Raw genomic sequence first — 14,515 nt, forward strand, 5'->3', positions numbered from 1 at the left:
ACATCTGTTCATTATGATGTCTTCTGAGAACTTATCCAAATCCATATAATAAATTATTCCTCGAGCATTATTAAAAGTATGATGTGGATATACCCTTTCTCCAATACCATCCAAAAGGGAAGATTTAAAGTTAGTAAGCAGCCTTAACTAGCAAACTATGACCATATCATTTCAAATTGCCTTGAGGAATGGTTCCACTTTTTTTTTTGAGGCACTTATACCTCTTGGTCATATTGGTATGTCTCTCTCTCTAAAAAGCATCATGTCAGACTGGTTTAAATATGATCCTGGGAGCAACTTCTTTTTCTTCCCGTTGAAGACGAGTGACCTTGGCCATGTAATCTCGCCGTCTCATTTTTCATCCTTGGTGAAGGATAGGGCAACACCGTCTCTCCCATGGGGAGAGAAACAGTAAGTGTCCTATCGATTGGTCTTGAAGGACTAATAGTCCAAGGAGGGGAAAAAGGGCAGAACCCTTTTTCTCTCCAAAAGGCCATGTGCTCTTAGAGGCAGAGGTGCGGCAGAGATGGAAGAATGACTTGAAGTTCTAGTTCTACCGACTGCATGCAACAATGCTCCATACCTAAATTATGTTGACATTGTTGTCACTACTACACACTAGCAACAAGAACAAAAAGTGCATATTGGCAGGTTACACAGAAACTGTCAGTCAGCTACTGCAAAACCCTTTGTTTTCTTAAAATTCCTTCTCACACACTAAATAGGATGAAAAAAAAATAAAACAGCCATTCAACTGCACCGGACGTACATCTGTATTCGCCAGCGGCTAAAAACAAAGTGGCTACACACAGTGTACTAGCTGGGGGCCAGGGCCTCCCCGCCAACCCCAGGTAACTACCGTCACCTCGTTATAAATTTTAACAGCCAAAGTTCCAGCCAAGCTGAAAGTATACTACTATTAAAGAATGAGGGTTTGCATTTCTTGTAGAAACATATACAGTACTAGAGGGGCACTCAGCAGAGCACAGACCTCCACCTCTGCAGCTTATTTCTCAATATTTTTCTTGATCATGACCTTCCAAAATTGAATAATTTCCAGCTTTTTACATAATAGTTAATCCCTGCAAGTTTCATTACTCTACAATTAAAATTGTGGCCAGGAAGCTGTTAACAAACACACACAAACAGGGGGTAAAACATAACCTCCTTCCAACTTCGTTGGCGGAGGTAATATTAAGAAAGTAAAATTGGTCCTCATTTCTATACAGTATCCTATAAAAGGATAGTGCTAATACACCATCCCATTTTTTGACATTATAAAAGATTTTTTTGTTGAAATTTGTGGTTACTAGCTTGCAGTCTGGCTTATTGCAACCACTAATAGAGAGATCTGCTAGTGGTTGCTTCTGTTAACCTGAGAAAAAATAGCTACAAAATTACTGCAAACTTACGGTATGAGTGAGTTTACCCTTAACTGAGAGAGAGAGAGAGAGAGAGAGAGAGAGAGAGAGAGAGAGAGAGAGAGAGAGAGAGAGAGAGAGAGAGAGAGAAATTATACAAATAAAATTAGCTGTACCAACATTACTATGATTTAGGCTACACATGTAGCAAATATTTTAACAAAATATTTCTTAACCCTTTTACCCCCAAAGGATGTACTGGTACGTTTCACAAAAGCCATCCCTTTACCCCCATGGACGTACTGGTACGTCCTAGCAAAAAAATGCTATAAAAATTTTTTTTTCATATTTTTGATAATTTATTGAAAAAATTCAGGCATTTTCCAAGAGAATGAGACCCACCTGACCTCTCTATAACAAAAATTAAGGCTGTTAGAGCAATTTTAAAAAAATATACAGCAAAATGTGCTGGGAAAAAAAATAACCCCCTGGGGGTTAAGGGTTGGAAATTTCCAAATAGCCTGGGGGTTAAAGGGTTAACAAAATATTTCTTTAACATTGGAAAAGGTTTTAAGCAAATCCCACATAGTACACTGCAGACGAAGCACCCCACTTAAAGAGATAATTACTTAACAAAAGAAGAAGGACGCAGCTAATCGTGAGGACTAATTACTGTTCCCATGGCATACCACTTTCATCCAATACTGTACACTGAAATTACTTATATATGGTACAGTAATATATTTTCCAAAGAAACTTTAAACACCATGAAATTGAATTTGAACTAGAATTAGCTCAAGACATGAATTTAAAAAAAAACTTTGATATCAATTATAACAATCTTTGATATCAATTAAAACATCTACAACACTTAAAAACACTTCTCAAAGTTTTAATTACTATATCTACAAAATATATATGATGTAGGTAAATTAGGGCAAATTAATAATTTAGATATTTGAGAAAAATATTACTACATCCTTTCAATTGTAATACAGGTATTTCTTTTCCATTTCAATAATCCTTCACTTGAACTTAGTTCCTAAGAACATTCTTCCAAATGAAACGATAATTTCACCATTTGCAATTACAGCACACATTTAGAATAAGCTAGTAAAATACAGGTGAGCATTATAATAGCTAACATTTAAAGCTATTGTTGTGGTGAACGTCCCTGACTGGTGAATGCCAGACTGGAGTTCTAGTCTCGCTCAAATTTGTTAGTTCCTTTGGTGGCTACAACCTCACTATCCTTGTGAGCTAAGGATGGGGGGTTTGGAAGAGCCTATAGGTCTATCTGCTGTGTCATCAGCAGCCATTATCTGGCCCTCCTTGGTCCTAGCTTGGGTGGAGAGGTGGTTTGGGCAGTGATCATATGTATATATGGTCAGTCTCTAGGGCATTGTCCTGCTCGATAGGGCAATGTCACTGACCCTTGTCCCTGCCATTCATGAATGGCCTTTAAACCTTTAAAACAGGATATTCATATTGAATATTTCCATCAGAGTTTTTTGGCAGTCGGTATTATAATGAGTCTCTAATAATGCTAAATGCATAAGTGACATCTAGGGTGGTTATAAAATGTTTATTCAAGCAAAGAATTGCTTTTCAAAAGTACTTTTCATGACCTATTAAACGGAGTTCACTATATGTGGGAGAAGTCATACCCAGTCCAATGAGACTATACAGGTCTTCAATTTACAAACTTAATTGGTTCCAAGAAGCTGTTCTCAAGTCGAATTTTGGCCTAGGGTAGGCGTAACCTGAATCCCATGCCTATGATTTCCAGCTGCGAGAGTCAACAGGGAGTCGGGTTTCATATTAAATAGATATCCGGTTATTACAAAATTAATGTTGTTTTCTTTAACCCTTTTACCCCCAAAGCTATGGTGAACTTTCAAAAACATTTTGCTACATCTTTTTTCTTTTTTTAAATTGCTCTAACAGCATTCTTTTGGAAAAGGCCTGAAGTTTCTCATAAAGTTATCAGAAATATGCAAAAAAAAAAAATATAAATAACAGTTTTTTGCAAGGACGTACCAGTACGTCCAATGGGGGTTAAAGGGTTAATGTCATATACTGTATGTTGTAATATTGTATTATTACAGTATTTTTTTTATCTTATCTTTGTTATTTTCGGTTGGATTTGTGTTTGTTTCCCGAATGTTTGTGAGTTGGGGATCTTCTGTAATCATGTGACTGGACTACAGAATTACGCCATCAAAGATATTAAACTTTAAAGGTAATTTGTAATTTTGCTAGCTATACAATGTGGAGTCATTTAACCATTTACCCCCAGGCTATTTGGAAATTTCCAACCCTTAACCCCCAGGGGATTATTTTTTTCCCAGCACATTTTGCAGTATATTTTTTTTAAATTGCTCTAACAGACTTAATTTTTGTCATAGAGAGGTCAGGTTGGTCTCATTCTTTTGGAAAATGCCTGAATTTTCTCAAAAAATTATCAAAAATATGCATTTTTTTTGCAAGGACGTACCGGTACGTCCATGGGGGTAAAGGGATGGCTTTTGTGAAACGTACCAGTACGTTCTTTGGGGGTAAAAGGGTTAAATAGGAGATAACTTCAGTGGGGGTTGGAACGGCTGTTGAATAATTAATATGCGAGATAATTAATGATAGGTAGTACGAGGGGAATACTACAGCCCACCTGCCTGTTAAGGAAAAGCCATTTTTGACCTTCGGCTGAGGACTGCAGGGAGTAGTTGAGGAGTGAAGTATAATTTAAAGGCCTCAGGTTAGCCTATCTATCTTGCATGGTACTTCCCCCAATATTGGGAGATAGTCGACATAAAAAATCAAAAGAAACAAAATAAGCATTTTTCTTATCGTCCCTCTTTGCCTGAAGAGGGACTCAGCTGAGTTTCGTTGCTACTGCTAGGGTGCCACATCCCACCCTCCCCCTTTTTCCAACACAAATGAAGCTTCATATGCAAACCCCCCCCTACTGCTGGTACCTTAGCAGTCACCAAGCTAATCTAAGGTAGCAGCAGGACCTATCAAAGGTTTGTATACCATGAAAATTAGGAATTATCTTTGAATTTCCCTATTTCTTTAGGCAGAGACACAAACCTTTCATCCTTTCAATAAGAGACAAATTTATTAGTGGGAGATGGTCCTTAGAACAGAACTGGTAGATTCTTTTCGTTCCTGGAAGTTTCATCCTTCTGGTCCAGTATGCGGAGCAAGGAAGCACACTCCAACGCTGGCATCACGAACTTTTGTTTGGTTGACTATGTCAGTTCCAGGTCGTTTATTGAGGAAACCAGGCTAGTTTCATTAAGGTGTATGCACGATAGCGGCCACCTGGTGTGTATGATGACGGCTGACTAAGAATACGGCAGTGTAAGGGGGGTCACAGGGAGGCATTAGCCCGCCCCCCCACTTTAGGCAAGTAGGTAAGGACATGGCTTTTAGGGGAGGTTAGGTAGGGAAGTTTACGTTTAGTTGGTGTCCATATTTTATGCTCGCTGGAGGAACTGCCCGCTGATATACAAAGGCTCCAAAAACTAAGTTAAAGAAAACAGCTCACCAGGAAGTAAAAACCGGGTTACGACTTGTCTAGAGGTAAGCTAGGACGTGGAGGTCTAAAGGGGGTGACAGTGTAGGTAAGAATTGCCAGTTATTATTATTGTAATTATCATTATTATTGTTATTATTATCATTATTATTGTTGTTATTATTATTATCATTATTTTTATTATTATTGATATTTGTATTATTATTAGCTAAGCTACAACCCTAGGGCTTATAGCATCCGAATTAGGTAAGGTGGAAAATCATAGGTCAGGTCATAACCTTGTTTAAATCCCCTTCTGTTATGATAAGTAGTTAGGAATACTCTCCAGAATACAGGAATACATAATGAATTAATAGCCTAGAATACGTCAAAATACAACAAAATACAATTTACCTGCTGGATGATTCCACATCGGCTGGAATTTCGGGGGCACGAATTTGTCCGCCTTGCGAATTAAAGATCGGTATATCACAGACATGGTTTTGAAGGCTTATTCACTTAAATAAGTGTGTAATGGCTTTAAAAACAAGTAAATAAATTATGGAGCTTGTATAATACAGGTTCTTCTTTCAGTAACTTATTAACTGGCAATGAAAGATTGGCCTTGACTAGAAGACCGACCGGACTGAATTTATTTGTTTTGATTCCAGGGTTGCCAGATTATTTCCACTGGATTATCATACATGAACCTTAAAATTATCGTTTTTTTTAACCAAAATTATCGTACACACTTTCAACATGATTATTAAGCAGTAACATATATAACTTATTTCAAGGTATTTTAGTATAATTGTTTAATCAAACACGCACATACACATTTGTATATACCTAAGGTATGTATCGTACATCGTACTGGACCTAAAATAATGTACATGTATGATAATTATCGTACGAATGGCACCCCTGCCTTGCGAATTAAAGATCGGTATATCACAGACATGGTTTCGAAGGCTTATTAAATTGAATAAGTCTTAATTAAGTGCGTAATGTTTTAAAAGTCAAGTTAATAAGTTATGGTCCTTGTGTGATCCAGTTTCTTCTTTCAGTAACTTATTAGAGGTTGGCTTTGACCGACCGGACAGGACTGACTGAATTTATTTAATTTGATTCCTTGACGCCGATCAGCTGATGCAAACATGTGTAGTAGTGATTCTCATTTAAAGAACAAGAAAATCTTCAGTTTCCTCTTGAAAGACTTATCATTACCCTTTTCTGAGTTTTAAATATATTCCTACTATTGCCTAGCTTTATTCCTAAGTATGTCAAACTTTCTACTACTTTGATTCCCTCTATGTTATCTGGCTTTTCTTTCATATTGTAAATCATAATATTACTCTTTTCTTTATTAATTTCTAACACACATTTTTTACTAGTTTCTACTAATATCTGGATGTTACGTTTTGCATTATGTATATCCTGTGCAATTATTAAGGCATCATCTGCAAAAAATAATGATTCTATCTTTATTTATTGATTTCTGAAACCATTTCCTTCCTCTTCTATTTTCTTCATAACAATATACGTAATCAGTTTAAAAAGTGAAGTTGATCCTGTGCAACCTTGTTTAATTCCACTCGTAACCTCCATTTCTTGTTCTATACCTTCTCCCAAGTCAATGCCCGTAGTATCTCCTTGATAAATATTTGCAATTGCACTTATGATTTTGGTGTTAATTTTATATTCTTTTAAAACTTCTATTAATACCTCCCTTTTTACAGAGTCAAATGCTTTACTAAAGTCTATCGCAATTACTATTATGGGTTTCTTGTTACTATAGCTCTCTTCCACACAATACTGTAATATAAAGATATTGTCCTCTATCCTGCCTCCACCTGTAAATCCTGCTTGACATTCATTGTCTTCTTCATTCATTCTTATGTGGTCTTCTATATCCTCTTTCACCATCATCATGAATATTTTATAAGAAATATTTAATAGAGCTATGGGTCTTAGGTCTTTTGCCATTGACCTTCTTTTCTTTTCAACCATCTTTGTTCTTGACTTCTTCCACATATTTGGTTTTTCTTTTTCGTCCAACTCATTTTGATAACATTTCTGTAAGGTTTCAAGACATATTTTGCTTTTTCCTAGTGCCTTATATAGCTCAGGTTTTAGGCCATCTGGTCCTGTCGCGTTTTTTGCCTTTAATTTTCCCAGGCAATTCTTTACTTTTTCTGTTGTGATTTTTGGATTTTTCATTGGTTTTATTTTCCCTTTTGTTACCATTACAAGGTCATAGTGTTCCCTAAGTACATCCGGGATATTATATTCATCAATTCTTGTGGTGTCTTCCTGATGCGCTATTTCATTTTCATATTCTATCTGTTTTTCGTCATTCCAAACTGAGTCTATTTTGTTTTCATGCTTACAATATATAGTTTTCCAGTACTTGATTAATTCCTCTTTTGTTTCTTCTTTATTTAGCTTATTTCCTTGTTCTCCATAAAGTTGTATAACTTTGCCACGGGCTTTCTGTCTGTTCCTTATTCTATTAATATTCTCCCAGAGTTTTTTTTTTTTTTTATTTTTATCCATTTTTATTTCTTCTGTTATTTTTTTTTCAAATATAGTAATTTCTTTCTTTATCATTTCTTGCACTTCCCTCTTCTTTTGATCATATCTCTCTTCTAATACCTTTTTTACTTCGATATTGGATTCATTTCTTTTCTTTCTGTTTAAATCCTTCCTTTCCTTTATACCTTTTCTTATTTCATCGTTCATCCAGGGTTGCTCATGTACATTTTCCAGTGAGGAAAGGAAACAAGGACAAATAAAATATTTTAAGGACAGTAACAACATTAGAATAAATAATTCTTATGTAAACTATAAATACTTTAATGAAATATTTACAAAGATCATATAAGGCCGAATAGAAAGACAGCTATTGGCGGGGGTATATGTACACCAATACTCTATAATTTCAGTTTCTTTTAAGCTAGTATCCTAATTTTTCTTATAATGTCTGATCAATATAATTAAATGGCAGGATATACTTTGACCCCTATAGATCGCATCATTTCATCCTTTAAAAAAAAAAAAATCTTATTGGAGATCATTTTTTCATGTCTTTTGTGACCCCCTTTTGTGAGTTAGTATAATGATGAATTCTTTATAAGCTGTAGGAATATAGAGCCTATTTCATGCGAAGAAAATACTAACAAAAGACTACATATAGTCAATCCAGCAGAGGATAAAATAACTTCATAATAAAAAGCTGCTGCTTTGTAAAAGAAATGCATTAAAGAGTGTTTGACTTATTTATTACATAAGCTAATGCTTCAGCCGACAGGCGACCGTGGATTCGAACCTGCCTCGCGCAGCGCAGGCAAATTTAGAAGTAGAAAAAGACGTTTTCTCCCATTATACTAACATTTTTTACCTTTAGCATTATTCTAAAGCAAAACTAGAAGGGGTGCGGCTAAAAATGTGGAACGCTTCACGATTTTGCGTGTCATCCTTGCGCAGGGGCCATGCTAATCTTCTCTGTATCGTTCCAATTTTAGTATATGTACTGCCGAAGCAAGTACAAAGTGTAGCGAGCAGTTATCCCAGCACATAATTCACAAGTACAAACGCAACTGCATGTGCTATTGCAAGAATGTTGATCTCATGGAATGTATTTGACTTGGAAACAGAATACATTTTCGAGTAATTTCAAGTAATTTAGACAATATCTTGATTCCATAACTAAAATATATCGCTGGGAATTGCAATGTTCAACTTGAGGGGTTCGACTCACCCGCTATGCTTGGAATTTTTTAAATTCAGATTACTGCATTTTTAGCTTGGAAAATGTCTATAACTTGTGTTTCAAATGGTATATTTAATACAAAAACATTTATTTTATTGATAAAACATCTATTTATTATCTTTACGTAAGCGCATATAGTCTTTTACGCAACGCTTCGTAACCAAGGTTCGTAATTATTCACTTTTTTTCTTCAAAATTTTAGTAATATATATCTATAGTAGTTTCTCCTTAACAATTCTCTCTAAATAAAGAATGTAAGTTTTCTATGTTTAATGATAGTTTTCTAAGGTAAACTATTGTATTCTGTAAAATTCAGATAGTGGTAATCGGAAAATTTGGGTGGGAGAAAATAAAAACCAGTGAATTACGGAAGATAATAATATTAGAAACCAATAAGAAAACTAACAGAAAAAAACATGTTTTTTATGCAAAAATAAGAGAGTTGAACACCTACAGACTAACTATAGATACACTATCACTAGATGCCGAGTGACCCATACTGACCAGTGGTAAGAAATTAATTCGTCAAGATCGACGCCATGTTGGAAAGTTCCCGGGTGTGTGTGTGGTAGCTGGGATAGTGATCAATGTAAACATACATCTATATGCATATCTATCTATCTATCTATCTATCTTTCTATCTATATACAGTATATATATATATATATATATATATATATATATATATATATATATATATATATATAAATTTATATTGCTATATATATATATATATATATATATATATATATATATATATATATATATATATATATATATATACGCTACCTAGATATTTGTATATATATATATATATATATATATATATATATATATATATATAAATATACACACTACCGAGATATTTGTGTGTGTATATATATATATATATATATATATATATATATATATATATATATATATATATATATATATATATATATATACACACACAAATATCTCGGTAGTGTGTATATTCATATATATATATATATATATATATATATATATATATATATATATATATATATATATATATATATATATATATATATATATGCATATATATATGCATATATAAATTTACAACACCCTTCCGTACTTCCGATCGTATGAAATGATATTTTACATCAACACGTTTGAACCTCTGATGTTGTACATGAATACTAGCAAGTGCATAAAACCTTGATGGTCACAATATGGAGTAACTTTACTGAAGAAAACAGTTGCCATCCTACTATTCAACAAGTATAGCCAAAGCAGCTTCTTGTACTGATTCTGTTATGGTGTATATAACCATTACTTTTCTTCTTTCATGCCGTTATCCCTACATTAACCCTTTTATCCCCAATGGACGTACTGGTACGTTTCACAAAACACATATCTTTACCCCCATGGACCTACTGATACGTCCTTGCAAAAAACTGCTATTTACATTTTTTTTTTTGCATATTTTTGATAACTTGTGAATCTTCTGGCATTTTTCAAAAGAATGAGACCAACCTGACCTCTCTATGACGAAAATTAAGGCTGCTAGAGCAATTAGAAAAATATATATTGCAAAATGTGCTTGAAAAAAAAATATCCTGGGGGAAAAGGGTTGGAAAGTTCCAAATAGCCTAGGGGTGAAAGGGTTAAGGGGTCGGTTGCCTGATCTATCTATTTACCAAGGCACTTCCCCCAGTTTTAGGTCCTAGCCTACATCAAACAAAGGAACAAAAGGGGGTCCTTCCTCTCTCCACTCCTCCCATCCTGACGGGGGATCCAGCCGAGGTTGCCTCATGCGCCTTAATATCATCCCGCATGGTCAATAATTTAGCGCAGCGATTTCACGATCGCATGCCCTCGCTGTCATCGATCACAGTTATTAGCGGTGGGCCTAACCCTCGACTAAATAGTCCAACTGCAAGTCAGCAGTTTCCACAGTTATTGACAGTGGGCTCAGCCTTTTGCTAATAAGCAAGACTGCAAGGCAACAGCTGTCCTTTTAGTCGCTTTCTACAACACGCAGGACATATGGTGGTAGTATTTTTACACTCCTACCACATGACAGCATAAATAAACATAACTCTAGAGATTTTTAATGAATATACTTACTTAGAACAGACAGTAATTGTTTTCCAAGGACACAAGACAAAAATTAAAAGAAGGATAAGCATGGGATAGACAGCTTTTGGTAAAACCATGAGATTATGAAAACTTAGAATCACTTTCTCTAAAAAGAAAAGTATTTAATCAGATGGTCTTACCAGCATTAACTTATATATCAGAAACTTAGAGCCTTACTTAAAAGTCCTAAATCACTAGTTAACTAAAGGGATACATTTTGAACTGCCTACTTCCTCAGTACCATAAGTCGATTACAATTATAAAGGAGACTTGGAAACAAATATACTTTCTTACCATTTACACAGTGAATTATCAATGAGCCTAAATGAACCGCTAAAAGACTCATTTAAAAGGTTCTTCAAATGTGCAATTTTATTACTATTATTATTATTACTATTATTATTATTATTATTATCATTATTATTATTATTAATTGCTAAGCTATAACCCTAGTTGGAAAAGCAAATGCTATAAGCCCAGGGGCCCCAACAGGGAAAATAGCCCAATGAGGAAAGGAAACAAGGAAAAATAAGATATTTTAAGGACAATCAACATTAAAATGGATAATTCCTATATAAACTATGAATACTTTAACAAAACAAGAGGAAGAGAAATTAGATAGAACAGTGCGCCCGAGTGTACCCTCAAGCAAGAAAACTCTAATCCAAGACAGTGAAAAGCCATGGTACAGAGGCTATGGCACTACCCAAGACTGGAGAACAGTGGTTTGATTTTGGAGTGTCTTTCTCCTAGAGGAGCTGCTTACCATAGTTAAAGAGTCTCTTCTACCCTTACCAAGAGGAAAGTAGCTACTGAGCAATTACAATCCTGTCACAGGATGGCTTAGTTTTTCTGATGGCATATATCTTATGATAGGTGAACAAGGGACTGATTCAGTGTCAGCCAGGACCCGTCACTGTATGGGTCCTGGTGTCAGCAAATATTCCACATTGTACGCTGACAGGCTTCATTTCTCTCTCATTACATTACTCGGGGATGCCTTTTCGATACTGCGGCTATGCAATGGTTAGATTCTTAAATTCGAAATACAACAGTATGGTTCCTACACAAATTCAGAATGAGCAAAATTGTAACATACATGACACACACACACACAAACACACACACACACACACATATATATATATATATATATATATATATATAAATATATATATATATATATATATATATATATAATTTATATATATACAGTATATATATATATATATATATATATATATATGTGTGTGTGTGTGTGTATATATACACCCACATCTATATATATATATATATATATATATATATATATATATATATATATATATATATATATATATATATATATATACTATATATATGTATATATATAAATATATATATATATATGTATATATATATATATATATATATATATATATAAACACACACACACACACACACATATATATATATATATATATATATATATATATATATATATATATATATATATAAATTTCATCCAAAATAGACATTAAAATACAGTTTACATTAAAAACGTGCCAATGAAATATTTTATACATAGCAATATGTGTGACAATAGGCATCCTATTAATTTTTTCCAGTGTTATGTGGCCACTTTAGATACATATAAATAGTTAAATAATGTTATAAATTATATTTTTGATGACCCTCAATGTAATTAAACCCCTTAGGATTTAATATTCTAATAAATTTCCCATAAAACCAAAATTAAAGTCAATAAATAACAGCAAAAACAGAAAAAAAATCATCACAACAAAAGTTGAGGATTGAATATTTTTTATAGAACTTATTGCGGAAGTAAAGTTTGAAAAACTCTTTCACAACAAGGACGTTAAATTTATAAATTCTTATATATATATATATATATATATATATATATATATATATATATATATATATATATATGTGTGTGTGTGTGTGTGTGTGTGTGTGTGTGTATATATCATATATATATATGTACATATACATATATATATATATATATATATATATATATATTTATATATATTCATATATATACATATATATAAATATATATATATATATATATATATATATATATACACATATATATATATATATATATATATATATATATATATATATATATATATATATATACATGTATATATATATGTATATTTATATATATTCATATATATACTTATATATGAATATATATATATATATATATATATATATATGTATATATATATATACATGAATACAAATATATATATACGTATATATATGAATATATATATATATATATATATATATATATATATGAATATTTATATATATATATATATATATGTATATATATACATACATATATATATATATATATATATATATATATATATATATATGTATATATATACATATATATATATATATAAATTAAAACAACAACATTGTTATATATATGTATATATATAGTAATATCAACAACAACAACAACAACTATTATTATTATTATTATTATTATTATTATTATATATATATATATATATATATATATATATATATATATATATATATATACATACTGTATATATAATCTCTCTCTCTCTCTCTCTCTCTCTCTCTCTCTCTCTCTCTCTCTCTCTCTCTCTCTCTATATATATATATATATATATATATATATATATATATATATATATATATATAAATATATATATATATATATATATATATATATATATATATTATAGTAAATTCAATTACGTATCTCCAAGTTTTATTTTTAAAACATAATAGATATCACCCCAAGAATTCCTTGATATACCTTCATCCTAATATTATTTTCATAATCTTATAGGAATTAGCCAAATCAATCTCCTGATAAAAATTGGCATTCAACATCCACCTTCTTCTCACACTGTATCTATGCTGTTCAAGTTGTGTCGCAAATTTTCCGCCAAATTATAAATAAGAAAAAAAAAAATTGCAAATGCTTGCTAAGTACAATCGTGGGAGACTCAAAGCTGATTACTTATCGTTGCTATTTTTTAGTGTATTTGATAATTTGGATACTACATTGATATTGAAGTTCTTACGATAATAATAATAATAATAATAATAATAATAATAATAATAATAATAATAATAATAATAATAATAATAATAATGATAGTGATAATAATAATGATAAAAATAATAATAATAATAATAATAATAATAATAATAATAATGATTAAAATAATATTAAATAATATTAAATAATAATAATAATAATAATAATAATAATAATAATAATAATAATAATAATAATAATAATGATTAAAATAATATTGAATAATAATAATAATAATAATAATAATAATAATAATAATAATAATGCAATATTATCAACTCTCTTAAATACCCATATCATACCGACAGAGAGAAAGCTAAATGGAACAAAAGAGGCCACTTTACGATATAAGAAATAAAAACAGATAAGAAATTAAAAACATCTTCTTCCACGAAATACAGAAACACATAAACAGATAAAAAATGAAAAATATATTTTTCCACCTAATTCAGATTCACAGAGATTACACCTGTTGTTCATTGTTCGATTTCACTCCATCTGTCAATCAATCACAGAATATTACAAAGCGTGCATTGTTGTGCTGTCAGATTTCAATTAGGGTTAATTCTTATCAATTATTTTTCATATCTTTTTTTTTTTTTTTTTTTGTACTAAGGTGGGTGGATCACGGCATATATATATATATATAT

General features: G+C 31.7%; 1 protein-coding gene and 1 non-coding gene across 4 annotated transcripts in view; both read right to left on the reverse strand.

Moving 5' to 3' along the window:
* LOC137633310 (mitochondrial pyruvate carrier 2-like) overlaps nt 1-5,980 on the reverse strand; it is a 50,680-nt gene extending 44,700 nt beyond the window's left edge. The window contains exons 1-2 of one of the 3 annotated variants that reach the window (XM_068365533.1): nt 5,807-5,980; nt 5,293-5,344 (exon numbers count right to left, since the gene is read on the reverse strand). In XM_068365533.1, the coding sequence (XP_068221634.1) occupies nt 5,293-5,344; nt 5,807-5,839 (85 nt within the window). In that variant the 5' untranslated portion in view covers nt 5,840-5,980. Of the gene's footprint in view, nt 1-5,292; nt 5,519-5,806 lie in introns of those variants that run through there. The other 2 variants (XM_068365532.1, XM_068365530.1) reach the window with 2 other exon arrangements.
* A 2,339-nt stretch (nt 5,981-8,319) lies between these two features.
* Nucleotides 8,320-8,426, reverse strand: LOC137633358 (U6 spliceosomal RNA). The gene has a single exon (XR_011042178.1). It is a non-coding gene; the product is annotated as a U6 spliceosomal RNA (small nuclear RNA).
* Between the last annotated feature and the right edge of the window lie 6,089 nt (nt 8,427-14,515).

This window comes from Palaemon carinicauda, chromosome 42, assembly GCF_036898095.1.
Source record: "Palaemon carinicauda isolate YSFRI2023 chromosome 42, ASM3689809v2, whole genome shotgun sequence".
In the NCBI taxonomy this organism is placed as follows: Eukaryota; Metazoa; Arthropoda; class Malacostraca; order Decapoda; family Palaemonidae; genus Palaemon; species Palaemon carinicauda.